Source organism: Anastrepha obliqua, chromosome 3 (genome assembly GCF_027943255.1).
Source record: "Anastrepha obliqua isolate idAnaObli1 chromosome 3, idAnaObli1_1.0, whole genome shotgun sequence".
NCBI lineage: Eukaryota > Metazoa > Arthropoda > Insecta > Diptera > Tephritidae > Anastrepha > Anastrepha obliqua.
In genome coordinates, this window is record NC_072894.1 from 4,100,953 (window position 1) to 4,124,872 (window position 23,920).

Here is a 23,920-nt window from a genome sequence, read left to right on the forward strand (position 1 = left end):
CATAAATGCTCATTATGCAACGCTTTGGCCAAATGACCACATATAAAATGTTGAAATGAACTTGTGCCGTGCGGCTGTTGCAAGTGTTGCAACGTGGCCAGCTACAGCTGCAACCAAAATAATATCAACAACCTGCAAATTACTCAGACTCGATCTTTGCCAATTTTTGGCTACTGCATTGCAGCCACTTCGGTTATTAGCTGCTTCTGGTATTGTTGTTGTTGTGTTTATACCTGCTACGATGGCTGGCAATGTTTGCGTGTGCATACTAGCGCTGCTTCGAAGTGTGCTGATCGTTGTTGTTGTTTTAGAATGTTGCATTACACAAAGATTGGCTCCCCGCTAACAACAACAACAACTAGCTGCTGATATGGTTGGTTGGTTGTTGTGCAATGGAAGTGATATTGACTTTAAAACCAATTGCCGAGTTCGTCGCTGCCCCCACAGTCAAATAATTCTATAGGATGTAATATGTGTGTCTAAGTATGGGTGGATGTGTGTGTGTGTGTGTGTAAGTAGTAGTTGCAGTTGTGAATTACTGCTAAATGAAAATCTTTTTAAACCGGAAAATTTAGTGGGTTTCCTTGAATATTTTACCTTCCACAACAATTGCTTTATTCTCAAAGTGGCTTCGTTTTGTTGTTGCCTCGGCTTTTCATTTCATGTCTTATTGTGCGATATGGTTTAGTGACGGAAAATATTTTATAGCTACTCGTACATGTAAATATATAATTTGTGTCAACTTACGGTTATTGATTTTAGCTCCTTGTGATATTAACATGGACAGCGGGGTGGGGCGGCTGGTTAAATTTGGCATACCGCCGTGTTCACCGCCACCACCACCCCCACCACGATGTGTGCCATGGCCATTTTGGCTATGGTGACCATTATCGCCGGTGGTTTTCACGATGGTGTTGCGGCGTCCTCCGCCTGCCAGTCCCAATATATGATCTCTCGCACTGCGGCCATATCTGAGGTAGTGTTTTTGTAACCCCATAATTTAGCACTGCAATTAGAAATTAGACAAATAATTTATTAAGCAGTTGTGCAATATTTTTTTGATATGAATGCTAGGTGATGAAAAATATCTAGCTTCTAATGAAATGAGCGGCGTCGCTTCTGGTGGTAAACGGTTTTCGAATGCTTTGGAATGTCTTATACCGATTTCACGTTCTTTGGCAATGCAAATTAGACTGCGAATTCATTTAACCCACCGTTTTACGATTTATAATTCCATATGATTTCCGCCGAATTTAGTTGGATATCGACTAATGTACAAAAATTTGTTTTAAACCGTTACTTTTTGCGTAAAATTAAATTCTTAAATTATCAAATCATTTTTCACTTTGCCTATATTACAAACAATGCAGCATTCGCTAAGTGAAGCCAGTAATTTTAATTATATAATTTAATTTTTTTTGTAAAAATATATCGCTACATTTAATAAAAGTAAAAAAGGTCCTATCTAACATTTTTCCCACTTTATAATAGAAGAAAAACTTAATAAGAGTTAATCAGAACAGAGCTAATTTTAGTTAGAGCTTATTTTTCAATGATTGCATTGCCGTTAGTTTTCATAAGTAGGTAGATAGGTTAGATGACAAGAGTGCCACGGGTACATCACAAGTAGCCCTAGAAAGCCGTTTTGATACCATAATGTAGACCACTATTTGCGAATAATTTCAAAAACTTAAAGGAAGAAAAACCATCTGGAACCATTTAGCGGTGGTTGGTGCAGTGGAGGTGGAAAAAGGAATTGTGGCTGAAGAATTGTCTCAGCCTCCCTCTGAAAGACACATTAAGGAATCTCAAGCGCGCAATGGCCAGACTCGGACATTTGCAAAGAAAGTGTTCAACAGTCTGTTTCTTTGCCGGATCCCATAGCTTCTGCAATGGGGGTTGTATCGAAGTCCAAGCTTCCTCCCATTAGTTTCGATCACCCAGTGAACCGGTGAGCCAGTGACCAGTTGTCACAGTAAAGCAAAATTTTTTAGTGAAGGTGTATTTTGAGATTATGAATCAAAAACTGTTCAAAGTTATGTCTGATAATAATATGAGTTAGGGCAACGCACTTTGTGAAAATTGAAATAAGAAAACGTACTACAAAAAATAATTAAATAAAAATATTAACTTTGAATTTAAAGAAAGTCTAAATTTTTTCTTTTAGATAACGGTTATTAGTTGTAAAGATTGCACCGGGATATAAAATGAAGGGTTGTGTCTCCGCATAACAAAATCCCAAAATAATTTTTTTGTCCGAGGATCTGATTTTTTTTCTGAAGGTATTTAAAGTTGCTTCGTATAGAAGAAAAATGTATTGTAGTAAAACGACAATGCCTTTTTCCGAAATGCTATGGAGCCCAATTGTTTTTTGGATCGGTAAATTTATTCCTGATGTTTATTTTTACCTGAGTCATACGATGGGTGGCGCTGTTGTACACTTTTTGCGATTTCTATGCCTTTTTATTAAAAAATTGCATTTTTATTGTTTTTAAGGCTGGTAAAAGTTATAATGAATGATACTCAAAGATCATCGCATGCGTTAGAAAAAAATTGCAAGTTTTTGAGAATATCAGTTCGTATTAGATGTTTTATGAAAAAATAGTATTTTTATAGGGACATTGACTTCTATAATTAAAATAATATTTTTCATTAGAAAATAGGTTATCTTTGTATTGATCTGTAAAGGTTTAAAATACGAAATTACAAAAAATTGCGAACAATATTATGAAAAAATTCAAAAAAAAAAAAAAACCAAGCTCTTGAGTAGAAGAACGAAAATCAAAATATATAAAGCTTTGATTCTACTAGTAGCAACATATGGATGTGAAACGTGGACATTGAAAGCAGATATAATTACACAATTAAGCAAATTGGAAAGAAGAACACTGAGAAGAATTCTGGGTTCAGTACGAGAAGAAAATGGTCTGTATCTATCAGATATAATAACGAGTTAGAGGAATTCCTACAAGGCAAAACGTCGTGCGGTTTGTTAAATCGCAGCACATCCGATGGTTAGGACACGTTTGCAAAATGCCATAGTTTTGGATGGAGACATGCCTGGTTAAAAGTGAAGAGGGCGACCGCGGAAAAGATGGTTTGATGGCTGTAAGGACGAGCTAAGAAGCATAGGAGTGACCAACTACCGTAGTATGGCTATGGACCGAAATGGATGGAGAAAAATTTGGAGGAAGCTAAGACTCACACCGAGCTGTGGTACATGAATGATGGCGGTATGCATGAATGAATGAATGAAAAAAAAAATCCAAATCATTAGAACACCAAACTGTTATTTTTTTTTCCTTCCATCTACAGACCTTAATCATAACAGCAAGTTCTACATATTTATTTAGGAACCACTTCTTGTATAACTGGGACTCCAAAGTACTGTTTATACCTTTCTTTCGAACTATTTCTTATATTTATTAAATGTATAAATAGTTATTAATTTTCAATTGTGAAGAAACAAAACGTTTCTAAATTCAAGCGCTACTTTTACTAACACCAGATGTAAACACTTTCGTACTTTTAGTGTGAAATCCTTAAAATAAATACAGTTAATTTTAATCTTTTACTTTATATTTTTCGTGATTGTTTTTAATTTTTTGTTTTTTGCTTTTGGGACACAATTTTTTTTAAGATAATTAAAAACGTATGGAAAAGATTATTATTATAGGCACAAAAAATCGTTTTCTTTTTAAAAAATGCTATTTTTCCTAATAAAATATTTAATATAAACATATTTCTCATGATAATGCAATTTTTTTTAACAAAAAAAACTAAACGATGGTTGTAACATCAATGAAAAATACATGCAAAAAATCACTCCTACTTCTGATCTATAAGCAATTTGAAAAGCTGTTGATTAGGCTCCTCAACAAAATAATAGAACGAAAACAAATAAATCCAACACATCAGCTTGGTTTTCGAAATTAACACTCTACAATCGATCAAGTACGCAGGTTACGTACAAAATAGAAAAAGCACAATTACCATATTCAAGCCCTGCGAAATACCTAGGTATGTTAAGTGTCATACTTCATGGCTTCAATAGAAAAAACTTGTTAAAAAAAGGAAGAATTGGGCATCACACTCAAAAACATGTGACGCCTCATGGTCAGATCAGCTCTAACCATCGAAAACAAAGAAACACAAGCAGGTACCAAGACCAGTATGGAGTTATGATGCACAGCAGTGTGAGAGTGCGTGTCACAGTACGAAAAACCTAGTCCAACAGTTCCAAAATAAGGTCCTTATGTGCATTGCCAAGCCACCATGGTTCCGACATTGAGCGCGACCTTAAAGTAAACTCCGTCAACACTGAAAACGCAAAGATGGCAGTAGCCCATAAAGAAAGACTAATAAGCCACATCAATGAGGAATCTGATTGAAACCGACGGATTAATACGAAGGTTTAGACGCACAAAACCTTGCGATCTCACAGCTCCATAAAAATGCTTTATGTTATGTAGAGTGAAAATTGTACAATGTTGACGTATTTAAGTTGGCTGTTAGTCATTGGTAAATATTTCTGAACAAGTCCCAATAAAAATAAAAAAATATATATATACTTTAGGTTTCATAAAATACGTAGAATTTTGTTGCACTGTGTCAACAATTAAGTATTTTTTTGCGCAATTTCAGTAAAAAAAATATTCCACTTATTTGAACTTAAAGAGCAAAACTATTTAGATTTGCTATTTTAAATGGCAAATATTTCTTTCGCTGCCATTAATTACAATTGAATAAAGAACAGTTGTTGGAAAAATTTCCATATGAATATATCGTCCATAAATATATTTACAATCAGATATCCATAAGATGTAAAATAGCTCAGGTGATCAATAATTCACACAGTCACGACGTCAGTCAGATAATACAAATGTTAATGATACGATATTTAATTAAATTTGACATTTGCAATTAATCCCAAACAATTATATCGTAATTAGATATTTGTTAAATGTAGTATAAAAGAGGAAGAAAAACAATCTGACCTGCAACGAATGCTGCAATTAAGGGCGTGACGCAAGTACATCATCTAATAAATGAAATAAAAGTTTCTTCTCTACCGCAACAGGTTTATAGTTTTCATACTTATAAGAGATGAGCAAACTGTTTCTTCGTAATTATCTATTTCAACGCCTAATGAATTTTTGCAAAAAAAAAAGCAAAACAACAAACAAAAAACACAACAAAACGCAGTTGGTGCCCTTTTAGAAATATTCAAAGGATTGTAGCTGAGAAAAAGCCTACCGTACTTTTGTTATAATTGCTGAGCCCGATCAAGCCCTAGAGCGATGCTACTTGATCTGTGTCTGCAAACTTTCCGAAACTTTGTTCCGAAAGATCCTTATTTTTAGAATGAAATCACAAATTTCGTAGCTTTGAATGAATTTGCAATAAGGTTTTTCAGTCACCATTAGTTCCACACTGATTTGGCGTGCCCAGTCTTATATGTTTTTTTAATTGAAGGAAAGAAGAAATTACATTTAAAAACTAGTACATGTAATGGCTGAGAAGTTTTTTACTCAAATAGGTGATCTTGAGATCTTTATGAAATAGTGTTTTTATGAGAATTTTCACTAGCGCCACCTTTTGTGAAACTGTTTAGTCGCAAAAGCGTTTTCAGAGTTTAAGGAAGCGCGACAGTTGCTTTTTCATGTGTTATCCGGCACCAGTGGGACACACGAAGTGCAGCAAAGTACTTCTTCACCTCATCTTTACGGCGCAGAGGAGGCCTTCCTTTTATCATCAGCAGGTACAGCATCGAATTATTTCAGAACTGGAGCATTTGTATCCATTCGGATGACATGACCCGAATGTATACAAAGAAGTCACTGGATCTTTATTCGCTGCGCTATGTCTATGCGGCCGTAAAGCTCATTTTTATATGTACCAGACGTCGTCACCAACGTGCAAAGGTCCTAAAATATGTCGCAGAATCTTTCTTTCCAACACTCTTTCTACAATATTATTTTTTGATTTTGGTGAACGTTGAACAAATTGAGTTCAGTAGTTTTTGCTTATTGGTATGAATTTATACCCGGGTGCACTTATGAACAAGGGTACTCGTATTGTAATATAGTTCACTTAACAGCTGTATGTAACAGCATAAAGGAATCGAGATTGATATATACCAGAAGGCTCAGAGTGATAAGAGAAGTCCATTTAGCCATGTCTGTCTATCTGCCCGCCAGTGCGCACGATGGCTCGAGCAAAATTTAAGTTAAGCGGCCGCCGTAGCCGAATGAGTTGGGGCGAGGCGACCATTCGGAAAGTGCGCAGGTTCGAATTTCCGTACATGAAAAAAAAATGATAGAAAAAAATTTTTCTTATAGCGCTTGCCTCTTGGCAGGGCGGCTGTATTTCTGCCATGCAAAAGGGTCTAATAAAAAATATCTGCCGTTTGGAGTTGGCTTAAAACTGTAGGTCACTCCATTTGGGGAAGAACATCAAGACGCATACCACAAATTGGAGGAGGAGCTCGACCGAACACCCAATAAAGAGTGAGATTGGATGAAAATCTCGTCTACTTTTTGTATCTTAAATCTATATTTCCGGCCGTCCGTCTGATGCTACGAGTTATAACTCTCATTGTCTAAGAGTTTGTTTGATTCCAAAAAATAACAGCCAGCCTACAATAATTAGCAGGTGTATCAAGTTGGAATAAAGTGCTTTCTTACTTGGTTACTTCACGATAAACCTGAATGCAACTGTAATAAAATTCGATGCACTGCTTACTCCCATAACATAACAATTAGAAAGAGAGAACTTGTGCGCTTTCTTTTGACGACCACTGAATATTGAAAAAGTTATCAGAAGAAAATGTTAAAGTAACAGTCATTCAAATTAACATAGAGCAATAACAGAGACATTTTATTCTCTCCATTATAAAAAACCTTTTGTTTGCAAGGCAAAATATTATTTTACACATTTCTTTGTTTATAAATAATACCTGACATGAGGAGTGTGCATTAGCACGCCGCACAACCAAATGCAGCAATATTGAAGGTTATATTTTAAAGATGTTATGAAAAAGAAAGTGTTTTTGCGTAATTTGTTAAAAATGCGTTTACTTTCAAAAAAACAATTCATATTTTTCGTCATATAATCGTGTAAATTTTAAGCAAACTCAAATTGTAAAATTGAAACGTTGCGTTGTTTCTAATAATATGGCGAATACTGCTCATACTGGACCTTTAATTCTCAGTATTAGCAAACTAAGTCAATAAATCGTAAATTTGCGAGTGTCATAAAATACTCTGCTTCCTCTAACAAAAAATGTGCTTGCTTTATTAAAATGCAAAAACAAAAACAAAAAAACTTACACGGCAGTGACGTCGTGTTGTACTCAAATATGTACGCCTATGTACATACATTTACTCGTATATGTATGTATGTAAAAAACACTCGTATACTGTTAAACGTACTTGTACAATTTCGTAAGCGTCAACCGGACACTCTGTGGGAAATTGACACTTATGCATATGCATGTACATATGTACATATATAAGTACTTGTGCATTTGTATGCCATTTAGTAGCTCAATGCAAACGGTTGAAGCTGAAGTGCATTCGTGGCTCTGCAAACGAAAATATTTTGCAAAAAGAATATTTCTACTTAGATTCGAGTAATATAATTATACAAATGTTCGGTAATGTTGAAGGTTCATCTCCATCGGTTGGACGTAATAGAGTAGATGCCAAAAATAAAAAAATTCTCAATCCTTCGTTTGCACTTATTCCCCTGGCGGCTGAGCCCTCGTGTGTGTCGTGAGAGAAGAGTAGTTGATCTTTAACGTTAAACTAAAAAGCGTTTGCATGAGGAGGCATGTTATAGAGCCTTTTTAAGTGATGGAACATTTCGTGTATGAACTGACCGATTTAAAAGTGATTTGGGTTGAGGGGCAAGAAATGAGCTGAGCAACCGCATATGAAACTCAAGAAAAAACTTGCAAATTTATTAACGGTTACACAGAAAGCGATGGATTTTAAAAACAAGACAGCAATTGGCTACCGTACGAATAAAGGCCTTTGTTGAAATGTTGAAAGGCTTTCATAAGTGCGCATATCAACTGCTTATCAGCCAAAAAAAGGAAGAACTTTTTTCAGCAGATTGTGACGGAGAGCAAAAAGTAGATATGGTCTGAGAGCGAAAAGTACAACGTTAACCCTGGCTAACCGATATCATCAATAACTACATCAATGTGCAGCCCCAGGCAGTCGGTTCTACGTTATCGTAACTACCTGGATTTATATCCGGCCAAGAACTGTCACTGCAGTAGCACTCCCAGTATATTCATGGCGAATCTTTATGCTGCTACAACAACAACGTCTACATCAACGAGAATGCCAAGTATCCATGTTTCAAAGGTTGTGATCTGTATTTTATGGGGTAAAGTCTATCATATGCTGGAAACTAGCTGAAACTATTACTGTGGATATGTATCGATGCGCTTGAGCCTCCTCCGCTCTTTCGAAGAAATTGAAAATTGGCTCACTTCACAGACTACCTCAAAGGGGGGAAAAATTGCTATTGAGAAGGAATTAGGAAATTGCGAGAAAAAGATAGATAAACAATAGTGGGCAGCTATGGCCAGTACTTTGAATAATTGAGTTATTATGTTGACTTTTGGTTAAGAAAGAGTTAAACTAGAAAGATTATTAAATCTTATAATTATTTATTATTAATTTTACGAATTTATTAATAGTTTTTTTAATATTGCTTACAAGTTTATTGAAATTTTGGATAAAAAATGTATTAAATTGGGCGAAAATCTTAGAAATTTTTTCGATAACGACATCATAAATAAAACAACCGCTGCTTATGAGTGGCATGAACGATTCAGAAGAGATCATCAGTCCATCGAGAATTACGAACGACGCTCCCTGTGATTTTTTTTTGTTTGATCGAGTCAAAAAACCACTACGTTTTAAGAGCCGAAAGGAAGAAAAGGAAAAATCGAAGATGGTTATACCGAAAATAGAGTTCCAGAAATGTTTCGAGAGCTGAATCAAACGCTGGGATAAGTGCATTGCAGTTGATGGGGATTACTTTGAAGACGTTAATATCACACTTCATCACTGAATATGATATTCGGGTAAGCTTTTGATCAAGGTGGCATACAAATGGGTCTGAAAGCGAATCATTAGTACACCATTTTTGCAGAAAAGAATAGTTTAAAAATCATAATTTTCACATCGTATAAAGGAAAGTTTAAAGTAGGTTTGAATAAATAACAACCCGTAAATAATAAATAAAAATCCACAAAAGTGATCATCGTAAAATTCGAATATATGTATATCAATTATTTATATATATGATGTTATTACTAATAAATAATATTTCAATCAGAAATCGACTTGCGACACTTTTTGCACGTAATACAAAAATTTCTAAACAAACAAAGACTTAATACAAAAAAATGAAGCAAGCTGAAATTTGTGTTTGTTCTACAAAAATGTCTACTCGTGATGTACTTTTGTGTTTAGATGGATGATTTTCTTTTCAGACAAAAAATATACACTTGCAGCACCGTTTTATTAAATTTTATATTTCGGCAAGGGGTATCAAATTTTGGCTGCTTTTGTTTCACCACTTCGCTGCTCTCTACGAACTCCGCTACTTGCTAAGCGAAACATTTTATGTGAAAGTACAGATTAACGATATTTAAGCGATTTTGGTTTTAAACGCTTAGCTCAGAAGCGACAAACTTCACTGGCTTAAGTATGAATAAGGACAGATTTTTTTTATTTTGTATAGTTTCAGGCAAAGACTATGCTTCACAGGATCATTTCTGTAGTCAGTCTTCAATAATTTGCTACTTTTAATGAAATGGAAGCAATGTACACAATTAAATAACAGTTTGTCAAACCGAAAATAATGCGAAAATATGCAATGTTGGATTGAGAGAATTTGTTTTTGTTTTATTCACTACTCGCGAGGCGTCTGGTGCAGTGGAAGCAGCTAATATTTCTATACGAAAATGCGTCAATGTTAGGTAGCAGATTTAAATTAATTTTTTTTTTTTTAATTTAGCTGCATATTTCGGTGATTTATGTACGGCGGCCGCCGTAGCCGAATGGGTTGGTGCGTGATCACCATTCGGAATTCACTGAGAGGTCGTTGGTTCGAATCTCGGTGAAAGCAAAATTAATAAAAATACTTTTCTAATAGCGGTCGCCCCTCGGCAGGCAATGGCAAACCTCCGAGTGTATTTCTGCCATGAAAAAGCTCCTCATAAAAATATCTGCCGTTCGGAGTCGGCTTGAAACTGTAGGTCCCTCCATTTGTGGAACAACACCAAGACGCACACCACAAATAGGAGGAGGAGCTCGGCCAAACACGCGCCAATTATTTATTTATTTTTTTTTATGTAAAAAATAGCTCTGGACTTAACAACTTGTGGAGCTCAATATTGTGGTTCTATTAGGTCAGCTTTAAATGATAGCTGAGAAGTATTTTCTTGACGTTCATTCACTCGGACCTTGACCACTGCTCGACAATTTAGCAAAATGTTGTGAACCCATTCACTATGCGTTCAAAACTATTGTACGTAAATACATATTTGCATAAATGGTATATTCGAAGCAACGCCCTTTGAACTAACAACATTGAAGCCAAATGCGAGGCACCAGCTTTTATGGGCGCCACTTTTTAATTATCGTTTGCTTGTTTTTTTTGTTTTATTTTACTTCGAATTAATTTTTTTTCAAGCTCTAAAATACACACATATAACATAAATATATAGGTATGCACATCACGCATACATACAAACATACATAAGTACACGAAATAACAACTTCCACTTCTTCAAGTAAGCACCTAATTATTGAACTTATCCACAAAATCTCACAGAAAAGACGCTAGATTGCAGTTGCTAAATGTATTCACTAGCATATTTCAGAACTTATTTGTACCACATATCAAACTTCGAACATTTCTTGGTGGTGATCTAATGCTGTAGTTGGTGATTTAGGGTCAATTTCGGCCAATTGAATATCGTTTGTTATTTAATGTTCAATTATTCAATTTTATTAGTTATTGCAAAACAATTCACAGTTCAATGCACTACGTCACACATAAGTACATACGTACCACTCACACTACTCAAGAGCCAAGGCGAATACTGACTAGTTTGCCATTTGTCATTCTCGCCTTAGCCTCTTCCTTTGTAGCCATAAACTTTTCAACTACAGTCAATCATCAAAGTGTCTCACTTCGAGGTCTTAACATCTCCAGTTTTATTCCGACTATATTGCACATAAATTGTTGCTAAACTTTAACGCCAAGCCGCTCAAAATCTATAAAATTGCATTTATATTCGTATTGCGATTTCTGGCAAGAAGTGATGTGGGCAAAATCTATTTGCTACAAATAGCTAAATCTGCACATTTGAAAGGCGCTGAGCAATGAAACGCCCTACGAGCGAATATGTTTACTGACTCTCCGTGCTGTCACCTCAATTGTAATAAAGTTTTCTTCATGCAGTACACGCTAATCGCAAAAGTAGCGCAACTCAAAATCAAAATATATTTTCCCTTTATTTAAAAAATTAAATGGAAAAAGGTCTTATTGAAACAGTTTTATGCCTGATCATCATTTCCTGAGTATTATAATATGTGCTCACATGCCGGTCCGACTCGGCGAAATTAAATAATTTTTTGTAAGGAAATACTAACATATAGGGTGATCAATTTTTTCAATAGTTAAAAAAAAACAAAAATGTAAATTATGTTCAAAACCTTTATTTATCATTTGAAAGGACATTCTTTGACATTTACTTTTTGAATATGACTTCATTCAAATGTTGGCCGCAACTACTCTTAAGGTGGTCCATTCTGAAGGTCCAATTTTCAATCATTCGACTGGTATGTCGTGAATAACACGCGTAATGTTGGCTTCCAGAGCTTCAATCGTAGCTGGTTTATCAGCATAGACCTTGGACTTCACGAATCCCCAAAGAAAAAAGTCCAAAGGTGTGATATCACAAGATCTTGGTGGCCAACTCACAGGTCCTAAACGTGAAATCAGTTGCTTTCCGAAATGACTTCTCAATAAAGTCATTGTTTCACGAGCTGTATGGCACAGAACGCTGATTTTCATAATACAGTTGAACAATTTCCATGATGAAATGCCAAAGGAATTTTCGAGGCATGGTCATGACCTATTGCCGGCGATACTTTGTCCTATCTTACGCGACGTGTGGAATTCCGGCAATATCCCTACAGAATGGAAATTACAGTGATCTACCAAAAAAAGAAAACCACAGTCAATGCAAAAACTGGAGAAGCACAACACTATGAAACTGCATCGAAACAATGCGTTCAGCTAAAAGCTTGGCTGAGACGAGAACAAAGTGGTTTTAAACATGGACGCTCATGCGTAGATCACATCAATACCCTACATATAATGAGAGAGCCATCCATGGATAATTAAATGGAGTACGACAGAGGTTTCACCACTTCTTTCCATCACATTTTTAGATCTAGAACGTCCGGAAGCAGTCCAACGGAGGCCCCAAGAAAAGCATTGTGATTCGGACCATGCGGGTGTTATATGTTTTACCACGGATAAATGGATAAAATAATGTTCCTCTTACTGTTAACATTGATAACAACGAGGTACACATCGATGACGTAGACAAGTTCTGCTATCTACGAAGTGTTGTATCCAAAGACGGAGGAACAGATGCAGACACAGATTCGCGCGTAAAAAAAGCACGTAACGACAATCACAAGCTGCGAACAGTCAGGAAATGGTCGAGCATCAATGAAAACACCAAACGAATAATTTTCAACACAAGTATCTAACCAGTTTTTTTGTACGGATCTGAAACGTGGTGTGTTACGCAGGATATGTAGAATATTTTGGTCAATCTGCAACCCGATTGTCGCGGAAATAAAACGCATTTTAGTTGTCCGAACGGGATTGAGCGGAAGACAACATTGCTCGAATGGCCCTTGAATGGCATCCACAAGGTGCTCGGAGGAGTGGGAGACCGATCTTGACTTGGACCCGGTCAATGCATGCATGAAGTTGGGGCTTTATGGGAAATTAAGTATCTTGCGCAAAATCCAATACGTTGGAAGAAAGGCGTTACCGCCCTATGCCCCGTGAGGTAAGTGCACAAATACCAATTGTAATTTATTAATTATCAGAAAAAGTTAATTTAAGTAAATTTTAAATAAGTAAGCCTTCCAAGTCGCTTTGCTATTGCTTTTGGTACTGCCCATAAGCAACAGACACTTTTCTGACCGCCTGCTCCGACTTCTCATCTCGGCCTTAGTGGTACTGAAAAATGTGCCAATTTTTTTATTTTCTTTCCACCATTTTATGTTGGAAAGCTGTAAAACAAACTCAAAACGGTCAAAGAACTTTTTTGAAGTGCAACATCATCTTTAAATTGCCATATAGTGTGATCCGCTGCAGTGTTATACATTCTGAGATATGGTCCAATAAAGACTACTAGCGGAAAATATTCAAAACCAATTTGAGCGAAATAACATCCAAACCTATGTACTCTGCTTTTATGATATAGTTTTGCGGCTGCGAGAAGAATTTGTTTTAATATTTTATTTCAACGCTTTCGAGTTGTGCCATTTTAGAAGTTAGCGTTCCATAAGCACTTGTTGAAATCTTTGTTTGCTCATCGATTTTATGAGGCCATAAATTCAGTTGGACAAGTTTCCCGTGAAACAAATCACTTACTGTCAATATTCTACAATATTTGCTATTTGTGAAAAATGACAAATAAACAGTTAAAAACGTATCGTAGTTTAAAGTGCAAAACCGCTTAACTGGCACTTGAGCGAAAAATAAGATTTGCACACCGGAAGCTCACTTCTCTGTAAAAAAACACTTCTCATTAAGAACTAACAGAGCACAAGTCAAATACAAGGCTGGAGAAGACAAGCAGTTCTTCTGCTCTCTAGGATGTTTCCGGCTATTATTTTTGCTATCAACTTTGCAATAAACTTTTAGGATGGTAATAATAAAAAAACTAACTCCTCGTTGTCCTAAAAAGTGTATATGTTTATGGTTAAAAGTATCCATGTGTGTAACAATTTCATAGCAAATGCAATTAGCATAGCGCTCGCCTGCGATACAATATCAGAGATTGATCACTTCGAAAAAAGGCCATTTTAAGGGTTAGCTGAGAGTCAACTTCGATTTAAAAAAGATTGGGATGAGCGCAAAAAAATTTCATCGTCAAATACGGAGTCTTACAAGCTAAAATTGCAGTTCACTGTATTCATGCGATATAGTTTGGGATAACCAACGTTTATTTGGAGACTATACCACACATATTTAATTGATTGATTGAAATGTAAGATCAGAAGTGTGTCCGAAATATGTACTAAGATCATTAAAGTTTTCTGGTTCTACGCTCTAGCACATCCATTTGCTGTTGATCAACTTGAAGTCTCTGGAAAATAGGAAATCGATTCTTGTTCTCTCGTTTGCTTTCAATGTAAATGAGGGTGACATTCGTTGCCCACTTCTGTTTCAAAGTGTTTATTTTCTTACACCTCCGTGCAATTCTTCTTAAAGCCCTTCCTTTCTATCTGAATAAGTTCAACACAAATTATGCTCGTAATGCTTCTATTGCAGGTGCGCTTCGTGATATTAATGAGATATCTAATTCTAGTTTGCAAGATTTCTCAGTTTCAAACAAAACATTTTCTGAACTCTATCTTTTAGTTTATATTTACAGAGAAAATGTTCAGTAGCCTCCTTCCCTGAAAGGAGGTCCCTAAAGCTTCTGCAATGGAGATTAAATGGTAAACCTAGCTTTTCTGCGTGAATGATCGGTGATCATCCAATAATCGGTAAACACAGCTACGAATTTTGAAATTCAGTGGCGTGGAGCCCCCAGGACGTTTTGCCTTCTGCGCCTATTGTACTGGAGCCAAAAGGCTTGCGAATTAGCACACGAAGAAATGGAGGAGATGTAACTGCATTCTGCGCTTTCCTGAACAATAAGTTAAGTAACTTTCCTTTAACAACAGTAAAGGGGATGCCAATGACCGGGTAGGAGACGTGTGAGACCAATTTCGTCGACCCCTTCCTGGCAAGCTCACCACCAATTTTATTTCCGCCTTGGTTCGTATACGTGGAACCCAGATCAGAGAAATATTACCTGCACACCCAAGAGATTTGATCTCCACCTTACAGGAGTTTACCAGTTTGAATCTGCCCCATGGCGTCGTCAGAGCCTTGATTGCGGCTTGACTATCTGAAAATTTTGTATTAGTAAGATCCAGGTTTATATAATATATATTATTTTTAGTCTTAATCGGCAATAGTCAGTTTTAAATTATGTTTTTTGACCTCTTGAAAAAAAAAAATGTAGGGTTGTCTGTACGTTCCTTAGAATAGTTCTGAACAAAGAATCTTCATTGGCGATTTTATGCTGCTTCAATGCAGGTCAAACCGTTCAATATTATTCAAAAAATTGTACGTCAGTGAATAGTTGGCGTTTGTTAGTTGAGAAAAATACATTTACAATAATAATTTCCTCTATAGTTGTATAGGTCATACTTTTGTTTTTAATTTTTAATGTAATGGCAATGGCATACCTCAGAGTGTATTTCTTCCATGAAAAAGCTACTCATACAAGAATATCTGCCGTTCGGAGTCGGCTTTAAACTGTAGGTCCCTCATTTGTGGAAAAACATTAAGACGCACAGCACAAATATGAGGAGGAGCTCGACCAAATAACCAAAAAGGGTTTAAAGTGCCAATTATACACAGATATATGTATATTAGGCCGGGTCGATTTGTGGGGAGGCAAAAAAATCGCCCATTGCTCTGTGAAAATCATATTCTAGGGATCAAAATAAGAAACTTTGCCGAAAGAAGCATACTTCTAAAACGTATCCTGATGCTCCCCCAATTTGGGTCGAACTTTTTAGTTTCTTTTCTCATGTAAAGGCCAAAAATGGTGATATTTTGAAATGATTGTATGGGGAACCCCCCAGGGGAGTTCCAGGGGGTGTGCCACTGACATGGGTGGATCGGCTGTCCAAAGTAAGTGGGGGTCGGTCATACATTTGGATTCGATTGAAGCACTCTAAATGGGTCAAAGTGGGATTTTTCGTTCGACCCAAATTGGGGGACATCAGAACTCGTTTTAGAGGTATGGTTCCTTCGGCAAAGTTTCTTATTGTGATCCCTTGAATACAATTTTCACAGAGCAATGAGCGATTTTTAAATCGACCCGCCCTAATGTATATATAACATATCTTTAACGAAAAAAAAACAAAAAAAGTGAAATCTTTCCTTTCAAACGAAAGCCGAAGGTAATGAATTAAATATCCAGGTACTTGATCTCAGTTATTTTCGCTATACAATGACATACGTCAAGTGTCAACAAAAGGCCTGAGTTAAATACCACAAAAAAGATCCGTGTACACCATAAGCACATTCACACTACACTAACAAACGCAACCACACCTGTTGAAGTGACATGTGACCGCTAGTAATTAATTGTACCAAGCGAAGTAATGTGTTTTAGAATTGTTTTGTTTATTTAGTAGATTTTGTTTTGTAGGAAAAAAAACACGGCCGCATTCAGAGCCTTTTTTGACTCTTTGCTTAAGATGATTTATGCGTTTACACACCGTCGCATCTAAAGGGAGTTTTGGGGACTCCTTTTCCCACCTTCATGGTTCAAAGACACATCCAAAATGTTAAATTGGACATTTGAATGTTTTTTACAGTAAAAGCGCATTCGCTTATGCAGCGATTAGTAATACGTAAATGCACAAAAATTAGTCTACCCTGCAAACTTGACAGTTAGCTGTCAAGACTGTTTTGAAAGGTTTTCCTTCATAGAATTTGATTTGGTGGGAGGTTTTAGAGTTTTTTGTTTGCTTAATTATTATTAATGATATGAAAAAAAGGCAAAGGGAAAAAATTTAATTGGGCAATTTGCTGCTAGTAATAGACAGCTTAAGGGAATCCGTAAACATCGTCTACTGAGATTGCAAAAATTATGGCAGCAATACGCATGCGAAATTCGATATTACATTTTTTAAAACGCAAGCATATTTAATAATGTCTACATTCAAGTCTTCAAAATGAAATGTTTTCAAGTGACATAACGTAAGCAACTATGAACTAGGCCTTAACCAGCGTCGCTGATCTGCAGCATTGCAAATAAAATAATCTACAAATGCGATACAAAGTAAATCTTATAAGAAAAAAAAACCAATACTTAGGAAATAATGCCATGTGCCGAAGGATCGATATTTAAGGCACGCTCTGTGATTCTTTGCAAAGCATCTGCTATTCCTGTTAAGCTTTTGCTATTTTCATGCTATTTTTTGGCTACTCAAAGTAGTTACACCTTTTAAGTAGTTATGAACCCAAAACCTTGCTCGCAAGTTCATATGAATTCATAAAAGCAGATTCAGCCAATTCACTTTTGACATTTTCTAATATTCACGCATGAAGCTTTGTATGTATTTTGTTTTCATTACTTATATATTTGCATATTTAGGTTAAGTACTACAAGTAAATGTTTACATACACACGCACACATGTTGCTGGCGATACTTTAGAAGTAAGTCAAACCGAATGCGTTTTTAATAATTCGCTCGCAATTAAGGTCGCTTTTAATTGCGCGCAAATAAAAAAATACGAAATAAAAATGCTATAACCAGCAGTTAAGGCAATTACACTCGTAACTATGATATGATGTGTTAAATGTGTTTCGACAAAGGAAGTAAGCATCTCTAGTTGAAGGATATCTACCCGTACACAGCGAACTCAAAAATAATGTACGTTTGCATACTTGCGCACATAGCAGCATATGTACGTATGTATGTAGATAATAGTGTATGAGGTCTCGACACTGCTCTCATACCGACACACAGAATATGAACAAACTTGAAATGTTTTGATTTTTTACTGCCTGAACTCAAATAAACAAATGCGAGTGTGTGTGTTATGTACATTCGAGGGGCGCCTGGTAGTGTAAGTAATGCGTTAACATTTCGTTACTGATAACATAAATTGCGTACTCATTGCTCCTATAAATAACAGCTCCTTTTGTATTCGGTTCATTAACAGTCATCACTGGAACATGCAACAACTCGAAGTCAACGTATATGCGAAATTCTCTTTATTCTCATTATTTGGAGCGCCGCGCTATGATTAAATCCCTTGCTAAAGAGGCAATGTGTACAAGAAAATTGTGAAGAAATGTGTTAATGTTCTCGAGAAATATGCGACTTGATTTAAAATAGTAAAGATGTGCTCAACTTTTTCAACAAGTCAGAGCGACTGGAGGCCGTGTCGCGCAGTGATGGTAGTGGCCAAAGAAAATACAAGAAAAGTCGAGATATCAGTACTGAGCAATCGAAGAATAAAATAAAAATAGACAGGAGATGAACTACAGATCATATTTGCACCTGATTACGGCAAAAGCTCGCACTGCTTGACAAGCAGCCACGATTATGCATAGATTTGTAAAGATTTTTTTTAATTTATGTGTTAGTGATTTCTATGAAATTTGCAGCCAATTTTTGACCATTGATGGAGCTTGGATTCGTTGGATATGAGCCGGAGTGTAAATAAGAATCGATTCTGTGGATGGAAAGGAACAGAAAGCTTACCAAAGAAGCTCAAATTGGAAGAATCGGCATCGACGAGTAGGGCTACTCTTTCTGTGTTAGCGCATGAAGTTTATTATTCAATTTCTTGCGTTCAAAGGCTACAATTAACGGCCAGTTCAATGAAAATTGACTAAGTCAAGCACGGAAATCTGTCGTACTAAGGAGATGTGCCAAGTAGGCGAGAGTGGGATTACAAGTGATGTGCGAAAAGTTACGAGGTCCATCAAAATTACAGTATACTCCTAGCTCCTAATGGCCTTTGCTCTTTTTTCAAGTTGAAAAAGGAAGTTATCTGTAGCGTGCCCAGGGGCCGACACTTCGAACTAAAAGATATCAACATGTTCTACTACATGTTCCCAAGTCAGTCGGTTCTACTACAACAACAACAACAACAACAACAACAACAACAACAACAACAACAAGTAGTTACTTTTTAGTAGTCCTATTGACTGGCACTACAAAAGGCAATAAATGTATTACATCAGGTTCTATTTAACCTACACTTACTCTGCCTCAGGCTGGGAATTGGTTGAAAGCCAAATTCTTTCCGCCTTGTGGACAATTTTCGGAATAACTGCAACTGGAGCATTTTTGTTTTCTTTCGGATCCATTTAATCTCTACGAAAGACGTACAGTCTTGTCTTTGCCAAGGCAATCCAGAGCACAAGATATGCTCTGTGGTTTCATCATCCCCCAGACATCCTCTACACTCTGTCTCATTCTCATGGAAGACTATAAAGAGTATACAAAGAGTATTAAGCAACAGTGAGATGAGATCGCGCATGGAATCGAAATCGAAAGACATATTTTTCAGCGGCATAAAGGCAAGATGTGAAAGGTGCTTTTCACTTGAAAGGAATTACATTGAAAAATTATAAATATAAAACCATCGTTGCATTCATGAAACATCTTAGGCCGCACACTTATCAACCGGCTCTCGTAAGTATATATGAATAAACATATACACTCCAAGATGCTTAACAGCGTTGAGTCCCCAAGTTTTAATTAATTCAAATTTTTTAAATGATTTGACTCAATAGGCCCAAATGATATGGACAAACCTATAGAGTCATTTCTCAAAATGATGATATCAAAATTTCAGTTTATATGCTTGATTTATTACGAAATAATAATTTAGCAATTCAAGTTCAAAAATATTTAAAAATAAAAAATATATTATAAAAATAACAAAACTTCTATTAAACCAAATTTGAAGTGATCGTCAATGATCAAATGCTTTACACCGTTATCCTTGCCCTATTTTTCTGTTATTAAATGTACTGTTTCTTGACTCGCGATAAACAAAAACCAAAACTAAGTAATTGAGTTGGTTTGTCATCGAACCCACTATTTGTTCAAAAGGATTGTTTTGATAAATTAATCGAAATGACAAAAATTGATTAACAGATTGAAGATGAAATTGTTTAAATATTGAAAAAAAAAAATTCAGTGAAGTTGATTAAAAATGGTCGCTTATTAAGGGAAATTGCACCACGCTTGAAAATCTGTAATCAAACTGTACTTAGTGTTCTTAAATGACGAAATATAATGCCTCCAAATGTTACGAAAAAACGCTGCAATCTACTTTCGGATAGAGATGCGCGAGCAATGGAGCGATTATTGACTCATCTCCAAAAAAAACGCGCAAAGGATTAAAAAACCCATCAGTGCGTATATAGTATGCAGAGCGCTGAAAAAAATCGGATTGGAGACCACCATCAAGCTACAAAAGCCAGCATTATATCACAAAAACGTGAAAGCGAGGTTGAGATTCTGCAAAAAGTACAAACACCGGAGTGCTGACGGCAGCGAAAGAGTGACATGAGCTGATAACACTCATATTAACCATTTTCAGTCAGATGGCAAGCTGTATGACTCGCACCGACCACAGGAAAAGCTGCAAAAGCAATAAGTAAAGAAAAAACGATGAAGTAATGCGGTGGTAGCCTTATGGTGTAGGCCTGTTTCATGGGGAGGCATTCTGGAATATTCGAGATAATGAAAAAAGAAGATCATTCGAATATTTTACAGATCAATTCGTCGAATTTTGTTGACCTAGACAGATATATGAATAATACTGGGTAGATAAAAAATTAGGACTTCCAGTTTCTAGAATGGCAAGCACAAAGTCCTGATTTAAACCCGATTGAAAATTTATTAGCTATTCTAGCTTCACACGAAATCGCCCCACTGATCTTCGATGAACTATGGTCTTCCACACTCAACTATGTATTGAAAAACTGGTCGAAGGCATGCCAAGACGCATAAATAGCGACATTAAGGCTAAGGTGTCTAGACCAAATATTAATATTAAATTGTATGTAATAAAGGTTATCGCCGAGAAAAATTAACTAAAATCAGTTTTGGTTATTTTTGTAATATTTTTTTAAATATAAAGCATTTGACTTGAAAATTTGATAGCATTTGAAAAATTACTCTAAAACAATAAGAAATATATGAATCTGGCAAACATTTATTTAGTTCTGCAAGCCACTCTAAGTTTAATTTATGTATTTAATTAATTATGATATTAAGTAATACTTTAAAGGTCAGCCATTTTCACATTTAATTCTAATATAAAATTCGAATGGTAAGCACCCACATTTCACTCGAGGTGCATAAAAACTGAGGAATCCCATAGCAAAACTCAATAGTTTCGCTTTATTTCAATTTTTGGTTGAATTTAGCTCAATTTATTGAAATAACTGGGCCCATTTATTCAAGTGTAGACCACAGATAGCCAAGGAGTAGCGACAGCATATTATATTTGCAGGTAGAGACCACCTCACTTCAATCTTGAAGTTGTTGGCTTAGACTAGATTACTTTTCCTTAACGAAAACTTAATCGGCAGAAGAAACCAAAACAATTTTAGTTCATCTATGAGGGCTGCGGTGCAACAATTTTAATTGAAAAGAAATAAATTTTAATTTTTTTTCTAATTGGGCTGAGAGCCCAAAAGCCGCCACTCCACCCAGAAATTCTTTAAGTCAATATTACTGATCGAAACCGTGATCTATTTAACCTTTAATCATTTTGCACTCAGTTTCGTCTGTTCGATCACGGTCTTGCATACATACCTTTGCAAATTCGCGATTATCTTCTTACGGCTGCTAAATTCCTCTCTATTAGGTCAACAATTTTACGAACTCACTTTTCTCGCTTTTTCCCGCCTTTTCTTCGTACGTTGCATAACACGTAAGAAAGAAGAAAAATGTGAGCTAAAAATATTGAATCTGTGAAATTTAAGATTAACCAGCCTACAGTGGCGATGCAAAGCAAATTTCTGATACTTGATGTGGCTTTGCGTTGAGCAGCGTACGAGTATGCAGCTTCATTAATAATTTGTTGTTGCTGCGATGCTGGTGTGTTCGACAGTCCACAAAAACAAATACTTGCAATTGGTTTATGCAGTCAGATATTTTGTTTACATGCCGCGTGCACAGTCACTTGCAGATTTCTGTAAATTGAATACTTCAATGCGTACGGAAAATACAGGCTAATGCACGCGATCTGTCCAAGTTTCGAGCCCATATGAATGTGTTAATTTCATATGTGTGAACACAGTTATTCATATACATATATACATTCAATTGATGAACCCTAAAGCGAAGAAGACAACACAGTTCGGCACGCCATACTTCAGCACTGCATTTCAGTGCATTTTCCTCACACGCCTTTCTCTGTAAATGAAAGACTTAAGAACCAAACTTGGTTCCACCAATAGGCGTTGATTTGTATTGTGTGATTGAGAAACCGTTAATTTTCGAATAAATGCTAAAGACGTGTGAATTGACCACTTCGCTGTCAGCTGCTGCGAATGTGGCGAGATTGCAACATCAACACAACGTCTGCACTTTCTTCGTCTTTGCTTCTTTTCTGTCTGAGATTTTCGCAACCTGTGCCATAATAAGTAATTGGTGTGATTGTTGTAATTATTTCACTGCAAATATTGAATGAAAGACAGCCACAGCGGTGGAATGGCGATGCAGTCAGGCAACTTGGCTACTTGGCAACCAATCAGCTGTTTATGGTCAATCGTCGTAATGAAGTTTCATAGCGATGATGAAGATTTGTAACACTTTCAATTTCGTTCAAGACACCGGTTACGCCGCGCTTCAAAGTAACATAAATACTTGTGTATGTGTGTATGCATGTAGATACAATCAACACGAAATTGTGCACGTAAATCTAAGAGAACTGGTGTGCGGCGAGTCGGCTGATCAGGTTTTACGACAACAACAATAGCAAGCTTTAGTGGCAGGCGGTGAATGGGCTGAAACGCGGTTTTGCGGCACTTTGCTGCTTTGAACAAGCGGTCAGTCGGTTAAATTTGCCGGCAGCACTTTCAGTTGCCTAGAATTGATTTACTTAAGCTGCTGATACCAACGTAGCGACATAGATGATGTGAGCTTTATGTGAGTGAGCATTGAGTACGGCGGAGGACAGCTCGAAAAGGTAGGTGTGTAAACTGCTTCTACATTTGAACAGAGACTATAGCTGCATATTTTAAATAAAACAGCATCGTGATCAACTGGATTTATGACACCACGAAGGCTTTGTTTTATTTAATTTTTTGCAGGCTATGAGGTTCTGAATTTTGAGTTTCGAGGATTTGGAAGAAACTGAAAATGTGTTAGGCAGAATAATTACATATTTAATTTAAGCAGATCTGGGTCTAGTAAAAGCTAATTTTCATTATTCTGAGTGTTGTGCTGTATTACTTTTTTCGTTCGGCACATATATCTAAGGTTCTCAACAGGTATATGAGGTAATTTTTGTTGCTGGTGTTGTTGTAACATATAAATTCTCCATAAATGCTTAGAGAGTGCGGCTGGAACTTATCCAAGAACTTCTGAAGCATAGATAAATATACCAATAAATAAATTTTTAGTTTAGGAAAATTTTGTTTCGGTTTTTACAAAAAAATTGGTTTGTTTCAAAACGTTTTACTAATAATGCATAAAAAAACGAAAAACAAAAAAAATTTCACGATATAATTTGGTAAAGTTTATAAAAAATTGGAGTGGTAAAATTTAAATATTTTAGTTTTTTAAAAATGTTACGTTATAATTTGATAAATATAAAGAAAAAAGTGGAGCGGACAAAAATTAAAAAAAAATATATATATTAAAAAACGCAACGACATATTATAATTTGGTAAAATTCATACAAAAGAAAATGGGAGTTGTCCAAGAAAATTAACAACAAAAATTAAAAAAAAAAATTTATTAAAAATGTTTTTTTATAATTTTTGCTATTCAAATTATAAAAATGAATATTAAAAATGAATAAA

The 23,920-nt window shown here is 35.9% G+C and overlaps 1 protein-coding gene and 1 pseudogene across 2 annotated transcripts in view; one reads left to right on the forward strand and one right to left on the reverse strand.

Moving 5' to 3' along the window:
• The window catches only part of LOC129240279 (lysosome membrane protein 2), a 109,143-nt gene that overhangs the window by 51,747 nt on the left and 33,476 nt on the right, over window positions 1–23,920 (reverse strand). The window contains exons 1-2 of one of the 2 annotated variants that reach the window (XM_054875978.1): window positions 11,101–11,298; window positions 748–1,006 (exon numbers count right to left, since the gene is read on the reverse strand). In XM_054875978.1, the coding sequence (XP_054731953.1) occupies window positions 748–997 (250 nt within the window). In that variant the 5' untranslated portion in view covers window positions 998–1,006; window positions 11,101–11,298. Of the gene's footprint in view, window positions 1–747; window positions 1,007–11,100; window positions 11,299–23,920 lie in introns of those variants that run through there. The other variant, XM_054875977.1, reaches the window with a different exon arrangement.
• On the forward strand, window positions 9,775–9,850 carry LOC129243295 (small nucleolar RNA U3; annotated as a pseudogene).